This window comes from Podarcis vaucheri (genome assembly GCF_965113315.1).
Source record: "Podarcis vaucheri genome assembly, chromosome: 6".
Taxonomy (NCBI): Eukaryota; Metazoa; Chordata; class Lepidosauria; order Squamata; family Lacertidae; genus Podarcis; species Podarcis vaucheri.
Window position 1 is genome coordinate 107,226,457 of NC_138764.1, and position 22,014 is coordinate 107,248,470.

General features: G+C 52.0%; 1 protein-coding gene across 3 annotated transcripts; it reads right to left on the reverse strand.

Moving 5' to 3' along the window:
• Nucleotides 1–4,361: 4,361 nt before the first annotated feature.
• NCOA5 (nuclear receptor coactivator 5) lies at nucleotides 4,362–17,997 on the reverse strand. Of its 3 annotated transcripts, none has more exons than XM_082226127.1 (8): nucleotides 17,899–17,997; nucleotides 11,150–11,216; nucleotides 8,733–8,966; nucleotides 8,512–8,627; nucleotides 8,270–8,396; nucleotides 7,172–7,371; nucleotides 6,269–6,592; nucleotides 4,362–5,566 (listed from the first exon to the last, which is right to left on the reverse strand). In XM_082226127.1, exons 2-8 carry the CDS (start codon nucleotides 11,185–11,187, stop codon nucleotides 4,956–4,958), a joined length of 1,650 nt encoding a protein of 549 aa, XP_082082253.1. In that variant the 5' UTR covers nucleotides 11,188–11,216; nucleotides 17,899–17,997; the 3' UTR covers nucleotides 4,362–4,955. The 3 variants fall into 3 exon arrangements, with proteins under 3 accessions (XP_082082253.1, XP_082082255.1, XP_082082254.1); XM_082226129.1 differs by lacking the exon at nucleotides 17,899–17,997 and adding an exon at nucleotides 14,142–15,883; XM_082226128.1 differs by lacking the exon at nucleotides 17,899–17,997 and having other exon boundaries at nucleotides 11,150–14,135.
• Between the last annotated feature and the right edge of the window lie 4,017 nt (nucleotides 17,998–22,014).

Below are 22,014 nucleotides of genomic sequence, written 5' to 3' on the forward strand. Positions count from 1 at the left end.
CGTAGCCAGAGGGACATCGCTCTGCCTGATGTGGGGCTGTATATATTGTAAATAGCACAGGACATGTATTTTTAAAGGGGTCATATTTATGTGGGGGGGGGGACAGAAACGAGATGAAAGTCTATACATAGAGTGAGAGAGAGATCCAGCGGGTGGGGTGGGTGGGTGGCTGGCCGAGACGCCAGCCAGGCCTTGACCGGCTTGGTGAACGGGCGCCGCGCACTTCTCCACGGGCGCCGTGCAGTGGCAGGGAGTTCCGCTGAGACCGGACGGCGCCGGCGGCTGTTTCCTCCTTTGTGCACTTGTCTCTTCTTAGCTTCTTAGGGTTCTTATCAGGGAAAAGGGCCAGAACCACCTGAACCTATTTCACAGCAGATCTGAGCTTCCACTTCTGAGTGCGGCCTGCTAAGCTTCAAACTCTCCGCGTCCCCCTCGCCCTGCGCCCCACCAGGCAGCTTGGCCCCCGTGCCTCCCCACCTCCTCTCCCAGGGCCAGGCCGTGGCTGCAGGAGCATAGAATTGCAGAGCTGGGAGGGACACCCCAAGGTCATCTAGGATAGCCCCCGCCACGCAGGAAACAGAGCTCAAGAATCACCACTGGATGATCCCCCGGGCACTGCTGGAAAACCTCCAAGGAAAGAGAGCCCATCCCCACCCCCCACGTTGGAGAAGATCCAGTGGGTCCTCCAGTCCACACCCCTGCAAGGCAGGGACCCCCAAAGGTCCTCCAGACCACCCACTGCAAGGCAGGGCTTGCAGCTTCCCATCGCCCGCACCCCTAGCAGCTAGACTGCCCCTCACTGCCCCTTCACCACCCACCTGGTGGGGTTGCATCTGCCCCCCGGCGCACTTTCCATGCGGGTTGTTCAGAGGGTGTGTCTGACCCCCCTCCACCTCCAGAGAGCCTGGGGGGGGTGTCTTCTTCTCCCCTGAGCACGGTTGCCTCCTGGCTCCTTCCCCTCCCAGCTGCCCCACTCCCCCCCCCCCCGTATCTCCCAGTCCCTCAGGAGAGGGCCACGCTTAGCAGGTGGCACTGCATGCGAGTTTACACCCCCCGTTCTGACCCCGCACGTTTGGCCCCCGTGTGTGTGTGTGTCCCGTGTGCCGCTCTCCCCTGGAGCCCCTGCAGCCCCGTCCGCCCAGGGAGGGTCCTCTTGTGATCGGGGGGGGGGGGCAGGACATGCACTGCTGCTGGGAGGGGGGGGGTTGCAGTGGAAACAGGACCAGCTTCAGAAACAGCAAAAAAGGAGAAAGGAATTTTGATTCATCCCTAACGTGCGCACTGAGAAGGGGTCTCCGGCCAAGGCTCGCTCCTTGGAGAGTCCTGGTCCTTCAGAGATGCTGCTTCTGAGAAGAAGGGAAGGACCCGGAGGCCCTATTTGTGTTGGTTAAAACACACTCCCCCCCCCAAAGCTCCATGTGCAATATCTTTGTTAATGAATGTTCCCACCATCCAGTAACCTTTATAATCCGATCACCGTAGCTAACCTGTTTTAGGTCCATCCAAGTGACTCTTGATTCGAGTGCAATATTTCGATAGCTTTCGTGAGCTCCTCCATCGTAGGCTTTTGTGTTCTAGGGATTTGTGTGTGCAAAGCAACGCCGATCAGTTTCCTCCCTGTAAATAAACCAGGTTGCCGATCCAAAGGAGCGCGCATTAGGCTTGCCTCTACTTTTGTGCGAGTGTTTCTGTGGGCTGCCTGGCTACTGCCCCCCCCCCGCGCAGTTCTCTATGCCAATAGATACCCATGGGGTTGTGGCTCCTCCTCTGTTGACTGCTTGTGTTGACGCTTCTACTGTATTTTATTTTTTAGATTCCTGTCTGCACAAAATGCAATAAAAAGGATTTTATTACACCCTTCATTGACTGCGGGCAGCCTGCTTATGTCCTGAAGGAGAATGTTGCGTGTGCGCAGAGTCCGCCTTCAAGCGGCACATAGTTAACCTCTGGAACTCCCTACTGGAGGCACTGATGGTCCCCTACCTAGGTGACTTTAGAAGAGGGCGAGTTCCTGCAGGAGGGGGACTCCCTGGGGCTTCCAGTCACGAGAGCTATGCACATGCAGAAGGGGAGAAAGTCTTGTGGTGGGACGCTTCTGGGGGGTATTCCACATGCCACAGAGAGAACGGCATGCTGGCCTAGGTGGGCAACTGGCCTGATCTGGGACCTTAGGTTCTTATTTTTACAAGCGGTCGATCAGTGCTGAGCAGGCTGGAAGGAAACCGGAATTGCCTTCCCGACAGCTTGCACTGGCCCCGCTCACACGGCCCAGGGAGGGGAGACAAGGCTCTTGGGGTTCTGCCACCCCGTGACTGACCTACAGCTGCTGAAGACCTGGAGGCAGGATAGGGCGGAAGAGGTCTTTGCCGTTCTGCATTGCATCCACAGGGAGGGGCTCCGGGCTGGGGCAAACGCTGCAGTTCCCTTCCACCGGGGACTGCTTCCATTTCTCCTGCATGGAGCTACTCTTGAATGGGGTTCAGGCGCCGCAGCAAGCCTAGAGAGCAGGAGCACAGTAATAAAGGATTGAGGACTCAAAGGTACAGTTTCTAAAACTGAGTTTACAAAAAAGGTTTGAAAACCTAACTGGCACAAATTAAAAGAAAGGAATACAAACTAAGCTGTTTTAGATTTTAAATGAACTCAAGAACAGGGCTGAAATGCTCCCATGGTCTAGATGTTACTGCTGATGTTAAAGACTGCTGGGGGGGGGGGCAGGGGGGAGACTCACATGTCCCAGCACTGAAAGACAAACAGCCAGGCCCTCTTGGTGATGCCAGGGGTTACAACCAACACAAAAAGGAGCTTTTACAATTACTGCCCAACGTTTAGAAAACCGTTTGAGCAAGCCGTATAAATGAAAAGGAGAATGGAAATCCTGGGCTGGGAGGCTCTCAGCACACATTCTCCCAGAAGGATCTTGAGATCAAGATTGCAGAGCTAAACTGAAGGCGCCTTTTCCCCCTCAAGACAAGCCTCTGTTGGGGAAGAGCCCATTTCGGGCGGGGGGTAGGGAGAGACACTGCGCAAGAGATTTGTTTTTTATACTTCTTAAAAATATCCAAGCAGGGGGGCAGCCTCCCAAAGCACAACCGCTTGCCTACATATGGGAAGCTGCCCCTGTAGCGGCAAGGCAGGGGGCCAGACGGTGTCCTGAGATGATCCACGGAGAGGGCTGGGGGGGGGGAGGCGACTTCTAGCCGTCATGGCCATGCTCTGCCTATGACCAGAGGCAGCAGGGCTCCTGAAGATCAGCTGCTGGAAGCAGAGGAGGGCGCTCTGGCGCTGGAATCCTGCTTGCTGCTTTCCTGTGGGGGCACCTGGTTGGCGACACGGCCAACATTACAAAACCATCAACATTACAAAATTCCAGCTGCTTTCTACTCTGTCTTCCCCAATACTTTATCAAGCCATAGCCTATGTCTTAAAGGTGCAAGATCCCTCAGTTAACAAAACCATACGCTGCTAAGTTTTGCTAAGATGAACCAACTCAGATTACAAGTATGGAAGACCATGTTTGAATACTTTCATGTATCTTCTTCTTCTTCAATCACTTGTAGCCAAGATTGTCTTCCATAAACACACTTGGCATATAGAACACTTGCAAATCAGGGACACAATCGCCTTTTTAAAAAATTCAGTGGTAGTGGAGCAATGGAGTTGTTCCTACTGCTTGGGGATACACGATTTGTGGCAATATCACAAATTTTATGGTCTGTTTTTTAGTATACCCCAAATCCTTTGATTATTAGGGGCCACCCCACATTTTCTTCAAAAAATTGCTTTGCACTGGGAACTCTACCATTGAGTCATTGATCTGCCTTGCATGGGCTGGGAGAAAGGCAGCAAGATTGAGGAACGTTAATACGCCCAAGGGTATTCATGAAAATTTTAGACAAACTTGTTAACTATTTGTGTGTGTGTTAGGAACCTAGGAAGCGCTTGACATGGAATCTGGCCTTTGGCCCGGTGAGGGTGCTCTTGGTTCTACACGGATCTCCTGGGGAGATGCTGGGCTGGCAGGGACCAAATCTGGGCAGGTGTCCAGCCCCAGAGCGATGAGGAGCTCAGTCTTGGGGGTGGAGGTGGGGAGCCTGAGGTCCAGCTGATGGCTCTTTTGTCATTCTTCCCCAGAGGGGGGGGGGGAGGAGCCCTGACCTACGAGCAAACACCCCCTGAACTACACACCCTCCTCTGCAGCATTTTGGAAAAAGAAGTGCGCTTCTCGCACAAAGTACAGGTGCTCCCTCGGGGGCACGCGGAGGATGGGTGCCCAAGGCAGGCACGAGACGCTCAGGGCCTCCGGCGGCATCAGGAACAGCCTGCAAGACCCACAACCATTTTCTTTTAAGGCAGATGTGTGTGTGTATATATACCTTTTTTTAATTAAAAAGTGGCATCCTCCAGTTAACAATGCAGAGGAATCTACATGACAAAACCATTCAAGAACAGAACATCTACAGCTTCAGAAAGGGGGGGGTGAGGAACAACCCCCACGAATAGGCCTCTCCAGCTGCAAAGGAACAGACACCCCCGTTTCCAACGCAAATTCAAGTTTGTACAACATGAAATCAAGGGGGCAACAGGACCACCCAATAGAGAAAACATCGCTTGGCCCTTTTCTTGCAGGGAGGGGCCTGAACTGCACAGCAGAGCCTGGGACTGCGTTTCTGGGGCTGTTGCTGAAAAGAAGCAACCGGGGGGGGGGGTCATGAAGTCCACAGGCAGCTTCCTTGAACGGAGGGGGCCCTAGAGCAAGGAAGGAAGACACTCACTCCACTCGCCTTAGCCCTTCTGGCTCTGCGTGAGAGGAGGAGCAGGCTGCCCCCGCCTGCAGCAGCCCCCTTGGGCCGGAGAGGGGGCAGCAGAGCCCCAGTGAGGGAGGGGGGCATGGGAAGGGGCATGCACAAAGGGGAGCCTTGGGGAGAGGAGGCGGGAGAGAGCTGCCCTTGGCCTCAGTAGTGCCGATGGTAGGAGCCCAGCGGCTGCTGCTGGGAGGGGGCGGCCCGTGCCTGCCCCACAGTCTGGTTCACCAGGTGCGTGAGGGCCGGTCCGCTCTGGATCAGCGTGTCCAGGGCCTTCTGCACGCTGGGGTTGTCAAAGTTGATCCCGGAAGACGGCGCTGGCCTGGAGGCGGAAGCGTTGCTGGGGGCTGGCGGGCGGTTCTGGTACAGCGGCTGCGAGGCCTGGGGAGCCGCGGCCCGAGGGCCTGCCCCCCTGGTGGGACCCCCGTGGCTAGAAAACTGAGGGCCCGGGGCCGGGGCCCGCTGCTGAGGCTGGCCCAATCCGCTGCTGGTGGCGCTGGGCCGGTTCTGTGTGCTGGGCCCCGTGGAGAAGCCGGTGTTCTGGGAGGTTCCCGTGGCCGAGCTGCTGTTGGCCGTGGCCAGGGCTGCCCCGCTGTTGAAGAGGCTGAGGATCTTGGCCTGCAGCTCCTGCTGGGGGGTAGAGGCCACAGGGGCCGAGGGGGCCGAGGAGAGGGCCTGCGAGCTCTGGGTGCCGCTCAGGCTGGCCGAGGTGCCCAGAGAAGACCCGGAAGAGGCTCCGAGGGGCTGCCGGGTGTGCGAAGCTGCGGAGAAGGAAAGGCCAGGTTAAGTCTCTGGAGCCCCAGCTGACCCCTGCTACAGGCTTAGTGCTTTAATAATAATAATAATAATAATAATAATAATAATAATAATAATTTATTTATACCCCACCCATCTCCCCAGCCACTCATGGCGGCTTCCAACCAAGTATCAAAAACAATGCAGTGTCAGACATTAAAAACTTCACTAAACAGGGCTGCCTTCAGATGTCTTCTAAAAGTCAGATAATCTGATGGGTGTTCCACAGGGCGGGCGCCACTACCGAGAAGGCCCTCTGCCTGGTTCCCTGTAACTTCACTTCTCGCAGTGAGGGAACAGCCAGAAGGCTCTCAGATCCAGACCTCAGTGTCCGGGCTGAACGATGGGGGAGGAGACGCTCCTTCAGGTATACTGGACCAAGGCCGTTTAGGGCTTTAAAGGTCAACACCAACACTTTGAATTGTGCTCGGAAACGTACTGGGAGCCAATGTAGGTCTTTCAAGACCGGTGTTATGTGGTCTCGGCGGCCACTCCCAGTCACCAGTCTAGCTGCCGCATTCTGGATTAACTGCAGTTTCCGAGTCACCTTCAAAGGTAGCCCCACGTAGTGGTTTTGGGGAGCCCAAACGCTGTGGGCCTGGTTCAAGTAGGTGGGGAGGGTAGGCATCCTTGACCAGCTCCTCTCGCCTCCCTGGCGGAGAACTTACCCGGATGGGAGTCGGTGGTAGCTCTCAGCTGCCGCTCCTTGCGTTCCCTCAGGTAGTTGATGATCTTGTCCGTCTCCTCGGAGGTCAGGTAGCGGTTGTCGCACAGCAAGTTCAGGAGCGTCTGGATGCCCGGGGGGTGGCCCCCGCGGATTCCCTCCTCCCCCTGCTGGGGGTGCTCCCGCTCCTGCAGAATGGTTTCGTCGGCCATCTTGGCGGCCTGCCTGGCGATCACCTCGCGCTCCTTCTCCCGGATCTCCGTCTTGTAGCGCTCGTAGTTCCTCGCCACCAGCACCATGGCGTCCGCCTGTGGCATGTTCCTGTGCTCTGCGGCGGGAAAGGTCGTGCGTGAGCAACCCCCGTGGCGCCAGGGCAACAGCGGCAGGAACAGCCCTCCTCCCGGCCGGGTCTCCCGAGAGCTGCTCTCCCTGCAGCCGGAAGCCTCCCCTGCCACTCTAGAGGGCTCTGGCGTCTGCCTGCCTCTTGCAAAGGGAATTCTGAAGTTTCAGCTCAGCTTGAATTTTGCTGATTAACTGGGGCTGTGGGTGCACACATTTGTGCAAGAGACAGACGGTGAAAAGACACCCTGCTTTGGGGGGGGGCTTTCCTCTTAATGGTGGGCTTTCCTTCCTTGGGAGGCTTTTAAGCAGAGGTTGGAACGCCATCTATGCAGGATGCTTTAGCTGAGAGTCCTGCACGACAGGGACAGAGACTAGATGTCTCTCGGGGTCCCTTCCAACTCAACGGTTCTAGGATTCTTCTGAAAACACACAGAGGTTCCAGCTCTCACAAGCCAGGAGACCCAAAGCAGACACCCTCCTCCTCCTCCACTTGGGCATCCTGTGGGTTCTGGGGCACAGGCCCTTCCCTTTGTGGGAAGCAGCAGCCCCTCGCTCGCCACCCTACCTTGTGGGGTGCCAAACATGATGTTGACGGTGCAGGAGTGGTGAATCTGGTGCTGCTGGGTGATGACAATGGCAAAGGCAGAGCCCCCTCTGCTCACGTCGTCCAGGGCTTGCTGCAAAGACATCTCCGAGTTGAGGAAGATCAGGTCCACCATCATGCCAAGATCGCGCACCTTGCGCCCCACCGACTCCGCGTACTCCCTGCGCAAAACAGAAGCCGCTGCACCTGAGCCTGCGCCTCAAACTGCCGGCACCTCTCTCTGCTTCCTCATCATACGCCAGGTGGAACACAGAAGTTAGGAGTAAGAAATCTTCCACTTGTGGGGCAAACATGGCCAGCCAGGGGTTCAAATTTGGACCTCAAGATCCTTTCCCCCAAACCAGTTGCCTGCCCCACACCTGACATCCCATGTGGTGTCAGGTGTGCCGGCAGATAGGCACATGGCAGCCAGCGGGCCACTGGGAGCTTTGAAGTGTCCTCTTGGTTCTGCATTAGCAAGGGAAATCAGGCTTTGTCTCTGCCATTTGTCAGACGGATCAGCTGGGCAAGTGAGGGCTGGGGGGGGGAGGAATTCGCTCACCCACACAGCCAACAACTGCAGAAGCAGCTTTCGGCTCAATTGCCAATCAGCCAATGCGCAGGAAAGCAGAAACCGCATGTAGTCTGCAAGCTCAGAGTGGTGCCTTGCAGTCCAAATTTTGGGACTTCAAAGAACTCTTAACACCCCAATGTCATTGTGATGTCAGGTGATTGACAGTTGGGTGGCTCCATGCACTCATCATGTGGGGCTCACAAGGCTAGAATCTGACAAGGATCTGGCCAGCAAAGCCAAGATGAAATGGCTCCCTTGTTTTCGGCGTTTGTAGAGATGGTTTTCTTCTTTCAGAATCTGGTGGGTTCCTTTACCGTTCATAGAGCCTGCGCTTTTGCATTTCGCTCTGCTTTTACTGTGTGCCCCTGCTGTGAGGGTGTCATGCCACGAAGCGGTCGGGACACGTGCCTAGAAAGAGCCCCACCACCAGCCCCACAACAGCCAGAATGCAGGAGCAGCACCTGGGAGGACAGCGAGGGCCGTGGCCCCGCCTGACAAGCTCTTACTTGGTCTGCTTGTTGACCACAATCACTGAGCAGTCCACCGGCCGCTCCGAATCAATGCGCCGCTTGATGTCCTCAAAGAACTGGCGATACAGATCTTCCCGCCGCCGCTCCTCCCGCTTCATGCGCTCTGAGGGAAGAGTCACCAGGGTCAGGGCAGAGAATCTCACCTGGCGCCCTCCCCTTCCTGGCAGGACCGCCCACCCCACTCCCACCAGCCTCGGACGGACGGATCCGATAGCCACCTTCAGTGCTCAAGGTGGGTCTGTCCAACGGGTCTCGGTAGCGGTCATAGTACTGGTCATCCTTTCTCCGGTAATAGTCGTCCGGGCGCGCATAGCGGTCATAGCCCTCCTCTCGCCTGCAAGGCAGACACGGGGAGACATGTTCCGACTGCAGCAGCCAAGCGCCACTCCCAACAGCACCCCCCTTGTGCCACTCCAGGAGGCTCCCAGGATATGCATACCTGTAGGGAGGCTCCCTGTAGCGCTCGTAGAGAGGCTCTCGGGTGTCCCGAGGGTCCCTTAGGTCTCTGGAGTCCCGGAAGTCTCTCGGCTCTCTGCCGCTGCTGTGCACATCTCTCACCCACGCATCGCGGGAATCTCTGCCATTCCGGCTCTCTTGAGCGTCTCTCGGAAGGCTGTGGCGGTTTGGAGAGCGGTCGCGTCGTCCATCTCTCTCTCCATAGGGCAAGGCCTCTCTGCAAGAAGAACCGGGGAAAGTTCTTTAGACAGTGGGCGCCGTCAGCGGGGTCGTCCCCAGCTGCCAGGGCAAGGCCCCTCCTGGAACAAGAGTCGAGGAACACTTGAGAGAGGAACAGCGGACAGACAGCCCTGTTTAGGGAAGCTTTTAATGTTTGATGTCATACTGTGTTTTTAATATTCTGTTGGAAGCTGCCCAAAGTGTCTGGGGAGGCCCAACCAGATGGGTGGGGTATAAGTAATAAATTTATTATTATTACTACTACTAAACAACTACTACTACTACTACTACTACTACTACCCGCAGCCTGGCTTCAGAAGGCAAAGGGGTCCTGGCCTAGTTCTCACCCCAGTGCCCGACCTGCAGCTGGGCTCTCCTGCTTCCAAGACTAGCGGGGGGATGCGTGACCTAACACTCCTTTCCACGAGAAGACCCTCTCTTCACATACAAAACCACCCTGTCACGGAGATGCCTGCGCCGGAGCCTTTCCAACAACTAGCTTTCTGCGTGCAGGGAAGAATTCCTATGAAGGAGGCTTCAGCCACCCAAGCCCCCCCTGGTGGTTCGCAGTGGTGCAGCCCAGATTGTTCTATCACCCCAGGGACAACGGGGCCTTGGTCAATTCCCGCACAAGCCTATCAGCATTGAGCACCCCCTCAGCTTAATCTTCTAGATGGGCTCCCCCCCAAGACGTCTTGGTGTTGGTCTGAAGTGAGCCTGCAGTGACAATGGGCTCCGCCACCACATCCGCCCCTGGGCTGGGCTCAGCGCTCAATAGGGGAGAAAGCTCCCTCGGGATTTGTTTCTAACCACAGAGGTATAACAAGACCAGGAAACAAAAGAAGTGAGTGACGGCCTGTGGAGGTACAGCAGGAGAAGGGGAGCTCTCACATTTCGGAAAAGAAGGTGGTCCCGGACCACAGAGCAGCACATCTTACGGAACAAACCTTGTGGACAGTAGGAGAATGTGGACAGGCAGAATGCCTGGAGAAGTTAAGGAAGTGGGGCAGTCAGAGGACTCCTCGTCTGGAGCCAAGCGTCAGTGATGTGTACGCAATAAACCAGCACCCTTTGGACGCAGGGCCTTTACTCAGGGCCAACCCTGGACGTTACCAAGAACTCAAGCACTGCGCAACGGTTCTTTATTTCAGTTCCCAAGCTTCGTTCTCCCCAGGCTCAGGGATGGCAGCAGCACTTCTCATGTTTTCTTCAGGCTTCACACGAGTGGCGTTTGAAATGGATTTCAGCAAGTTCAGCTGAACTGCGCTCTTGACAGGGGAACCCAAGAAATGCCACAGAGCCAGAAAGGGCACCTCCCTGGGGAGAAAGCCAGCACCCTCCTCCCATGTAGGTCTGCGAACGCCCTCGCTAGGCTCCAGAGGTACAGGCAGACCCCTGGTAGGGCCAGAGCTCAGGCAGGTTGTGGCCACGTGCCCCCTTCTCCGCTCATCCCCCCCTCCGACACTCACAGCAATGCCATGCCTGCCCCTCGCGTGCGCTCTGCTCACAGCGCTCAGAGCAAAGCAGTGCCCTGGTGCACGCTAGCGCGCTAGCTGCTAACATCAAGGGTGATGCTCCGGCTTCTGCTTGCGCCTTGGCCACTGGCACCCTGGTGATGTCCCGGCTCCTGAGCTAGCAGAAGCGGCAGCCAGGTCTGGGGCTTGTGCACAGCTCTGTACTGATGCCAAGAGAAGTGCCCGTGCACGATGGGCACACTTGACGCAGCGCCAAGAGAGGACAGGAGGATCCTCTTGCCAAGATGATGTTATCTGTGCCCCTCTTCGGGGGCAATGCCGCTGCAACGGAAAAGCATGCCAGCACGGGGAGGGGGGAGGAAGCGCTCCCCGGCACCCCGGCACGCAGCCTCTGCCCCTGGGCGCAAGGAGTCTTGCTGCCCTCTCCTTCGTGGTACAGCCCGAGGGACGCTCTTGACTCCGAGGCGCTCGCCAGGGACGCCCCGGGTCACACAGGCTGCAGCTCTCCTTGCCTGCAACCTGCCCCGAGCCTGGGAGGAGCCTGGCGGCAAAACGATCTTGCCGCCTGGAAGGCTGCAACCAGGAAGAATCGCAGAATCCTCGTGGGATTCCCTTCGGAGGAGAAGCTCCACCGTCCGCGGAGGAAGGTGCATTTCTGCCCTGAGCCCAAACTCCCAGGGGAACTTGATGCTTCTCGGTACTTTACCTTCGTGCTGGGCTGGACCTTGAGGGAGCCTTATTCATATTTCTTCTTCCCGCTGCTTTATTAATATCTGAAAAGAATAATCAACCCGTCTGTTCAATGCTATGGAACAAAGAAAAGATCGTCAGCATATTGAAAAGAAAGCATCAACGTTCAAAGGCGGCCAGAGGGTGCAAGGAAGACCACGCCACGAGGTGCTGTCACTGAAACAACCTTTATTACATCAGGAATACAGTACAGTGAAGTTGTCGGCCGACGGCATCCTCCAATTGCAAGCTCCAGGAAGGAAGGAGCCAGCTTTTTGCTCCAACTGACCCAAAGGCACAGGCTGGAAACAGAGGCCAAAGCCCAGGCAAACCCGGCAGGCGGCCAACCAGCCCCCACCCCGGTTGCTGTGAAGCAAGCTGGGCTCCCAAAGCCACATTCGCTCAGCACGCAACTGCTGAGGAGGAAAGGGATCCGAAGGGACAGGAAGGTGCTGGAGCTACGCCACAAGGCCAATGAAGGTGCTGGAAAGGAGGGCGGGGGGGGGGAGAACACACACATCTCCAGATCAGACTACTGGGCTGCAACGTGAGAATACCCAGGGCTGTCAACCAGAAGTTTGAAAACAGCCAGACCTGAATCAAGTTACACATGCATGAAGCAATAGTTCTGAAAAGAGCAAATCCTTTTCATTCTTTTTCTTTTAGATGACGCACCCAGAAGTCACAGCAAGCACCATCTCAGGAGAGGCCCAACCACACAAGCCTCCCTCTCACCTGGGGCGGGAGCATCTCAGAAGTCAGAGCGCGTGGAAAGGAGATGGGCAGGAGAGGCTGCGGGTCCACAGGGTCAAAAGCCACCTTCTTCCACCCCCCCCCCAAATAGATGGATGGGAGAAAGACAACAGCCCTGGAGAAGGAGCAGTTTGTTTACCCCCCCCCCCAAAAAAAAAAACTAACAACACACCACAGCTGGAAAACTTGGAGAGAAATGCTTTAGCCCATTTCTTTGATTAGCTGGGTATAAAAGAGTGACTATCAACGCATTCTGTATTTTTAACCACTCAAAGGCACAATTAAAAAACACATCTGAACTTGATAGTTTTATAGATTTATTTAGATTAGCTAGAGCGAGATATCAGTGTTATAATCTTGCATACCGAGATTCTCTAAAAAACTTAATTCTAAAAAAGAACTGGGTGGAAATCAGATACATATTACAGCCAACAATTCCTACCATTTTTTCTATCACTTGCATAGCACCATCGTAGGAAACGTCGTAAATATTTAGAATAAAATATTTGGAGGTGCAGCCCTTTCAACAGCTGACCAGCTCCATTTCCCCAAAGCCTAAGAAGAACCAGCCCTGCTGTAATGCTTTTCTGCAGCAAAGGGAAAACGTAACCCTGAATATATGGCAACTCTCCTTTTTGTGGGGAGTGGGGAAGGAAGCCCAGGCATCCAGTCCTTCTTGCCGTGGAGTCACCCCTTCCGAGCCTCTTTCTCCCACTCATTCACAGGTAGATCTTTTGCTATGGAAGTGGCTGTCCCTTTTCAAACCTCTCATTGGATAGTAATAGCAGAGGGCTGGTGCTATTTCCACACAGCCAAGTCTAGCCCTTAAATTTAGTAAAGTTTGAATGTGTCGTGCATTTGCGGGTCAGACCAAAAGCCTCCTGCTTTGCTTTCGAAAGAGTCCCCTTTTCTTACATGCCCCTCAGGCTGCAAGTGCCTCCAAGTTTGCCTCCTTGCCTTTTCTGCTTTACATAATCGGTGGAAGAGATCCTGTGCTTTGGGGTCCCATGTCATCCTAATGTGTTTACTGCCCCAGTTCACTCTCGAGTCTGAAAAGAAAGTGATGGATCGGGCCCCGAGGCAAGACGATGGCAGTATCTGATTAAGAACCACCCCTATGGAGCGAGTCCTCAGTGGGCCCTTTAACACTCTGCTCTAACAATGTGTACTGCGCATTCAAGGTGCCACCAGGTTGCCTCCTGTCCCATCATGAGATCTCTCTGAAACATCTCAAGCATCCACACTTGTACGTTGACCCTCAGTCAACTGCATCTTCTCACCTCTTTCCTGCTCGTTTTGTCAAACAGCATAAATTGAAACCCTGAAATTTGCTTGCGAAAACTATCTGAAACCCTTCTTGGCATCTTCTCTTTCACTCTTCCATTTTTACTGTGTGGCTGAAGAACCTCTCGCCTTCCTGGAAGCTTCTACAAATCTGCAACTGCAAAGGCGCCGATGCAGGGGGCTGCAGCCTTTCCGCTGGCGGACGTCTTGCTCCTCCATGCAACCTGCTTTGCTCCCCAGCCAGGCCCAGCTCGCTGCTCCCCTCCTTTCCTTCCACCTCTGGAGCTGTTGAGACGGTGCTGGCAGCAATCCAGCCTCCAGGTCAAACTGCACGTTTGCCAGTCATCGCACGGCAGCGGTTTCCGCTCCGTCAACACTCTCGGCTGGCTCTCGCCCAACTCGAGTGGCACAAGGTGTCCAGGGACTTCTTCAAGGGCTCTTCAAAGGACCCCCCCCCAACATGCCTCAGCTTACCTGTGAGGACTGGCACTGGAGATCTGAAAGCTGCCTTTTCCACGGGGAATGAGCAGGGGGGTACATGCAGGATTTGAAAAACAAAGTCCACGATAGGGCAGCAGCTTAGGCTGAACACTGGGGAGCTCAGTGTAACATACTGGCACAAAGTTTAAGCACCGCTGGTATTGGGGGGACGGGGACTGAAGACAAGACACTCAGAGAGAGCTGAAAGGATGACAAAGGCAGAGCCAAAAACACTCTTGGAGGTCAAGGTCCACAGCATCTTTTATTGAGTAGCATGCCGGAGAGACAAAGCCCCCCCCCCTTTCTCATTCGGTCTTAGGTACCCACACATGATGATAGGCTGCCTCCCATCTTAAATCAAAGGCAGGCAGCTTATGAGAAGAGTGTTTCTTCTGCTCCTGAAGGACTGCAGACGCATCAAAATGTTCTGTGTCAAAAGCCATGCTACTTACTTGTCTACAGTGAGGCCAGCCGTGATTTCAGATTGTGAGGGGATCAGAGTATGGCACTAGCCTTCCAGAGGTGGGGGCCCCAGCAGGTCCAAGAGATGGGAAAGGCCAGAGGGGAAATGTGGGGAGAATGAGTAGGTACACTGGAAATATTGGCTCTTTCAGAATGTTTAAATACGTTCCTAGTTAATGTTGAAAATGATGAAACCCAAATACTCATTTCAATAGAGTAGTTCTTTAGGTAAGCAAACAAGAAACTCAACAGTATTAGCCCAAAGCAGCTCCTGAATCCTGTAGACACAACACTTTCCACAACCAATTACAGCTCCCAGCTCAGTGGGTGAAGTGAGGACTAGGACAAAATACGATGCTATTCCTAATCAAGCCCCACGAGGGCAGCCCAACACCCCACTTTTCTGCTGGCCCTTAATATTCACAATCCATTGCCTACACTCCAAGGATGCTCAGCTTGACCTTCTTCCCACAGAAATGTGATCTGGTGTCCCTGCACAATAGTGAGGTCTAGCTATGATTTGTGACACACCCTTCCTTCTGTCCACCATGAAGCAGCTCAGCATTTCCACTTGCAACGTTTAACAGTTTAGCCAAGTCACAGCTTCTTAGCTAGCCTTCTCTGCTGCCTCCTGCCAACAGGTAACAACTGACTATATGCATCCTCTGGGACACACCATTCTCGGTGCCACCCATTTTTGCCAAATCTCTTCATCGAGTTTGCAAAACGTCTGCATAGAGGCGACAACTGAGACTGCAACAAGGCATGGTGACAGAGATGTGGAAAATGGAGTGCCAAGGAATGTGAAGCTCCCAGCAGTTCTGACGTGGCTCACGGGATGCTATTTGCATATGCTGAAAGACAAGATATAGTCAAACTTCTCCATCGTCACATCTAGTTGGGTCCAGAATTGTGAACTAAGAAAGTAACACACTTCTGAAGCGCAACCTGGGAATTCCTTATCCAAAGCAGAACTTTGCCATGGGAGCCCGGCAACCAGCAAAACGCACACACAGAGCTTGAGAAATTAGCAGAACTATTTGTCAACCTTGCGTCCCGGTCCTTCTCTTTTGAAAAAGTCTAACACCAACATCTCTAGTTTTTTCTACGACTTTTAATTCCAAAATTGCTACAGCATGGATTTGTTATTTAAGGATTTTGGAAAAAAAATCCAACCAGTCCATCTAATTGCAAAGTGGGATTAATATTTCATTTCTGTAAAACCATGTAACTTTTCAAGCTAGGCCTGAAGCAATTTGCCCCTTTTTATACCTTAGCAGCAAAGGAAGCAGGAAGAACCCTCCTCAGCTATCTTAACAAAAAATCACAGGCAAAACTTCCTGATGGAAGGATTTTAAAAAGCATCAAGATTCTCCAGAGCTACATGGAGCATCGTGTCAGGGGACCAGAGACCTTTCCATCACAAATAATGGAAAGTGTTTCACTGAGGTAGAAAAGGGGATCCTAAATGTTTTTCCTATGGATGCCTTGTAAACTGCTGGGGGTCTTCTTGACAGACCACTATTGTTTTTTCTGCCAGACACAGCATTTGCAATGTGCTGTGCTAGATCACGGAATCCTAACACTGTAGAGTTTGGGGGGAACTCAAGCATCATGTAGTCAAACCCACTGCAGGAATCACAGCTAAAGAACTACAATCTCAGAGGCCTCATGTCACGATCAAAGGAACTAACAGCACTATTCTAATAATAATAATAAATTGTCTAATAATAATAATAAATTGTCCAGAGACCAACTAAGTTTGTTCTGGGTATAAGCTTTCGTGTCACGTCTTCGGATACACTGAAACAGAAGTCACCAGACCCTTATATATAGTGGGAGGGTGGGGTGGGGTTTTTCTCAGTAGGGTAGTAGGAGATGAGTGACTGACTCAATGCATATGGTAAACCTGTGACTGTTAATGACTGCAATTAGTCCTACAGGAAAAAGCATGGGATAGTATGTAATGACAAAAAATAGCTTTCGCATGTGTAATGAGACAAGAATCCAGTACGTATCTCTATTCAGACCAGGTCTCTCCATAGTTTTCAGTTTAGTAATAAGTTGTAATTCAGCAACTTCTCTTTCAAGTCTATTTCTGAAATTCTTTTGTAATGACAGCTGCTTTGAGATCCTGTATTTCTGAATCTGGCAGGAAAAACAATAGTTTTTATTTCGACTGCGTCAGACCAACATGGCTACCTACCTGAATCTAGCACTATTCTATTTTGCCTTGGTCACGCCTGGAGTCCTGTGTCCAGTTCTGGACACCCCAGTCTAAGAGGCCTAGAGACAAGGTGAGATGCTCAAGGGTCTGCAAACCAAACCTTGTGAGGAACAGTTGAGGGAATTGGGCCTGTTTAGCCTGGAGGAGAAATCTCTGATGGGTTGTCTTTCTGCTTCTCCAGAGCGGAGGGCCTGATGCAACAGACTCCAACTGCAAGGAAGGAGATGCCAACTAAAGATCAGGAAGAACTTCCTGAGGATAAGCGCCTTCTATGGTGGAAGGGGCTCCCTCGAAAGGCGGTGGAATCTCCTTCGCTGGAGGCTCTTAAGCAGAGAGATGGGGTGGCTGTTGGCATCTGCCAGGGATCTGGCTGGCCGCTGGGAGAACACACTTGGCAAGTTGCAGAAAGGGACTTCCTTGGAGGGTTTTAAGCAGAGGCTGGATGCCATCTGCCCTGGATGCTTGAGCTGAGATTCCTGCACTGCAGGGGGCTGGACTAGAGGACCCTTGGGGGCCCTCCCAACTCAAGGATTCTACTATTCTTTAGCCCAAATTCCTTTTTTTAAAAGTACTTTTCATTTCAAAAAGTTCAAAAAGAACTTCATTTCAGTTCAAAAAGAAGGAGGAAAGAAGGAGAAAAATGAAAATGAAACCACAACAATGCAAGGTCTCAACACAAGGACACCTTGCAGGCATCCCCAAACCCGGCCCTACATCTGTTTTGGGACTACAACTCCCATCATCCCTAGCTAGCAGGAGCAGTGGTCAGGGATGATGGGGATTGTAGTCCCAAAACAGATGCAGGGCCGAGTTTGGCCGTGCCTGCTGAGGGCTTCCCTTCCTCTCCTTCTCTGGTCTCTTTTGCTTCTTCCAAGTTCCCAAGCTCTACTCTCTCTCTCCTCCTTCCTCTTATGCTGCTGAATTCATCCAAGTCCTGCTAATCTGTTCACTTGTTCACAGCCATCACAGCTGTCAACGTTTCCCTTTTCTTGCCAGGAATCCTATTCGGAAGAAGGGAATTTCCTTTAAAGAAAGAAAAACGTTGACTACGGCTACTTGAAACACTTGACAGTCCTTGATCGCCTTCTTCCCTTCCCGTTTTCGGGCTGCCCATTCCCGCATCGCCCGCGGGTCAGGCTGGATGACCTCGGGGTGGATTCGCCCTCCACTCCCACGTGACCTTCCTGGCTCCGCCCACCTCCTCTCGCCCCCCCCAGAATAAAAGCCCCGGCCCCGCCAAACCGCGCAGCCGCAGAAGCGGCCCCTTCCCCCGGCGCGAGAAGAGGGCGGGGCCCACGAGATGCGCGTGCACGAGAGAGAGTTAGACAGACGGAGAGAGGCGCGCGCCCCCACGGCTCCCTCCCCCCCCGCGACGGACTGCGCACGCGCACAAGCGACGGGCCTGCGGGGGTTGCCGAGGCAACGGGGCCCCTCCCTGGCGACGAGGGCGGGTCTTTGTGGGTCGCGGACGGGACACCGAGCGGGGACGGGGTGTCGGGGTCGCCGCCTCCGCCACTCACCGGATATTCCGCGGCGGCCGCGACGACGGCGAGCGGGCCAAGCGAGCGCAGCGCACGGCCTCTGGCGCTCTCCTCACGGCGCATGCGCGGGAGGGGCGGGGCCGCTTCAGAATCGAGCACGCAAAGCACGGTGGGCCTCTCGCGGCGAGCGAGCCAATGGGAGCGCAGTTCCCGCCTTTCCCCCCTCCCTCCAGCCACTGACGTTCTCGGGCGCCGCAGATGGACGGGCCTCGCGGCGAGCGAGCCAATGGGAGCGCAGGTCCCGCCTTTCCCCCATCCCTCCAGCCAGTGAGGTTCTCGGCCGCCGAAGATGGACGGGCCTCGCGGCGAGCGAGCCAATGGGAGCGCAGGTCCCGCCTTTCCCCCCTCCCTCCAGACAGTGAGGTTCTCGGGCGCCGCAGATGGACGGGCCTCTCGCCGCTCCGCCTCCTGCCCCGTCCCGGCTCTGCTGCAGCGGCTTCTCTTATCCTCCAGGGGGCGCCCGAGCCACGCTGCTCCCTTGGGCGGGGGGGCGGGGGCCGCGTGGGAGACCTTGGCGGGCCGCCCTCCTGCTCCTCCTGCCTCGGCACTGGGCCTGAGACCTTCAGAGGCGCCCAGGATGGGTGGGAAATATTTTTTAGGGATGTAGTGTAATTTGCTGATTCAATTTGATTTTTCCTTTTGAAAAATGCTGCCCCTCCTTGTTTTTCCAGGGCTGGGAGCTCGTTTCTTGACGCAGCACGTGTTTCCAGGCCATCCCAAGGGCCACCAGCCAGAGATTTAGTAATAATAATAATAATTTATTTATTCCCCAGCCACTGTGGGCGGCTTCCAACAAAATATTAAAATACAATTGTTACGGCTAAAATCTGGGTGCGGGGTTACTCTGCCACCCAGCTCATCGGACTAAGTCCGTGGGTCCCTGCGGAAGAAAATGAGCTCAGCCGGACACAGGAGCAAACTGCAGAAGGTCCAAGTTTATTGCGCAACAGGTTCAAGGCGAGATTGAACCCCGAGAAAGGGGTGACATGAACTTTTGAAATTTCCCTCCATATCCCAGAATACAGTGCAAAATACCTCCCAGTTACATCATAAATACATTAAGGAGAGGTTGGGTTACACAGATTAACATATGGAGGAGGGAGGGGTGAATATGCAGAGAGCCGGATGGAGGAGGGAGGGGGGATATGCAGAGCTGGAGATATGCGCAGATAAGCACATCCTGAGAAGACAATGGTCCATGTACACATAGTCTGTCACCTGGCATTGCCCGAGGAAAGGTTTGGCAGAGTGATTTTGACAGGATTACTTGAGAGATTATGGAGGACAGGGGAGGGGTGATGGAGTCCTAGAGAAATTGAGCAAATATATTGTAGTGAAGAAGACATGCCCCCCCCCCCTTCCGTAACAGTCCCCCATTCGGAGATAGATTTGCATTAAAGTTCTGTAAGAACTTGCAAATCTTTTCTCCGCACCCTAAATCTCGGTGAATGGGATGTGTGGCTTTATGCAAACCTGAAAGGGACTTAAATATCATGCTGCTTTAAGGATATTTGCACAGAAATATAATGGTGTAACAGTGCACATAGTTAGACATAGGATATCACGTAAATTAATATTTTGTTGCTCAGTTACTTGTGGTATTCTAGCACCTCGGAAGAAATATTTTCTCAATAGTGATCTATGCTTTACATTTAGGCAGGAAGGTCCACTAATGACTGCAAAGTGCAGTTTGCTCCCCCCCCCCGCCATTTGTGTGTTCTCAGGTGTCAAGGTAGCTCTTCTGTGGTCTCACATCGGCAAGGTGTCGCAGTAGTTGCAATCCCTGGTGAATCCACTTAGGGCTTTCATATTTATCATGTAGCCTGGCACCCACCACAGCTGGCACAGGTTTCGGACACGTCCTGAGAGAAATGTCTTTGCCTTGGCCAAAATCCATGGGATTTCTTATTATTATTACAGGCTCTGGTCTTGTAGTCCTGGGAAGTTGATCACTTGCACTTTAAGGACCAAAAAGCTAATTGCAGCCTGGATACACTTGCCCAATTCAAACTGAGTCCAATTTGAATTTATGTGCCCATGGTTCTCAACCTTTCAAACCAGTCTGTTAAAGGAAAACCGTTCTTAAAAGGGCACTTTGTCCAAATAAGTCAATTTAACTCTATAAGGGATCATTCCTGCTAAACCAAAGCATGTGCACCTTCATGTATCTTATAAGCTTCTCCTTGGTAAAGCAAGTTTTAGCACATTTTAAAATGGATAGGGAAAGTCGGCAGAGTGCCAGGTGGGACAATGAAATGTGGTTATCTAAACATTGGACTACACAATAGTGTGAGCTATCAGAAAGTATAAAATGCATGAGAATTGGTGTGCAAGCAATAAGACATTAAACATAAAAATTACACACAAAAATACCCCCCTTGTGGAAATAACACACTGTCAGACACATTTCAACATTCCTACATAATAACACTTAATACAAAACAAACTAATTAAATATCAGTTGCATATCTTGACACAATTGTGATCTTTTACGCATGTATCTTTTGAATCCTGGAGCACAGAGGCTTGAGGTTCAAGTGAAAAGATGTCCTTGCAAGTCAACTCCACCCCCCTTGTCAGGCCCACTCCCCTGGCAGTCTATATCCTTTGAAAGAGATAGCTGTGGGCACTTGGAAACTCTGGTGTCTTGTGATGACGGAAGAACTGAGTTGAGGGGTTGTTGCTGCTTTTCATCATTGCTCATCTGTAGACGTGATATCCTGTAAGGGGGCAGGGTTTTGGGGACTTAAAAACAGTTAGACAAGGAAGGGGCAAAAGGCAAAAAGGATGTCCTCCAGTTTCCATGGGAAGCTGCAAGTAATAACAATCTTAGCACATTAAGCATTTTATTCATTTCAATATTATTATCACATTTCCACATAATTACTGTTATTATCTGCTAAGTTTGTTTGCTTTCCTTCACTTAGTTTTTGTTGTTGGTGTTCTTTTCATATTATAAAATAAAAATTACTCCACATGTATAGAAAGAGAACTGTAAAAAATACAAAGGTTAAAAAATACAAAAGAAAGAAAAAAATTAGATTACCAGTCAGATGAAAACAAACTTGACACAAAGACATCAGATTTAGAAAAAAATTATTATTAAATATATTATCAAAACCACGGAGATTACTACTAGACTGAAAAAAAAAAATGGGAAAACCATGGGGGAAAAACTTTAAATTCACCATGTGCTATTTGATAAAAGAACTTCATGAAACTGACTTTCAACATGTGATGAACATGTCCCCAAAGTAAAACACACACACACAAAATGACCTATGAGGAACCAAATAAATAAATGCTAAAACACACAATTAATAAGTAACCTGAAGTAATCTGTTTTGGCATTCTAACATCCCAAATGAAAATAAAATAGTGTTTCTTGATGTGGAAATGAGTTAATACCAAGAAAATGAATGGCAATTTAAAGTTGTGCAGGTACCTTGCACTAGCCAAAATGACAGAATTAATAAGAAATGCTCAGGCAAAAAGGTAAACAAATACCATTCCACAAACAATGTTTGGTTGTGCTTCGATTAACTTCATAGATATCATGGAGAAACAGATTAAATAAATGAAATCAGATTATTTGTAACTTTAAAAAAAGTGTCAAAGCTACAAAGAGATGGAAGTCACTAATATAGCAGGGATTCAGACTTGTTTCACAGAACAGGAAGAAAGTTGCTGTGGGAGGAAAAAGGGACAAACACTTTGTTATCGGGGTTCACATATCCTGTTAAGAGGGAAAATTATTTCATGTGAGAAGCCTGTCAGGAAATGCTGTTCCTAAAATTCCCATTGAGGGGGGAATGCTTTGATATTTACCTGTGAAAAGAATTTGGCATGTTAAGATTTGGAACCTGGAAAGCTCTTGACTTTTGATGGGCTAGTTTTTTTTTTGTTTTTTTTTTTTTGTAGCCTTTTGTCTTAAGTAGCCCCTGGAGCAAAGACAGATTAAGGGTGATTTCCATCAATGGTTCCGACTTTTCTTTTACATTTGGAAGAAACCTCCTCTCCCTCCTTACAGTTCCCCCCTTCCTCTCTCTCTCTTCTTTAGCTGATCTAGCCTCTGTGCATGTGCAGAGTTCATGT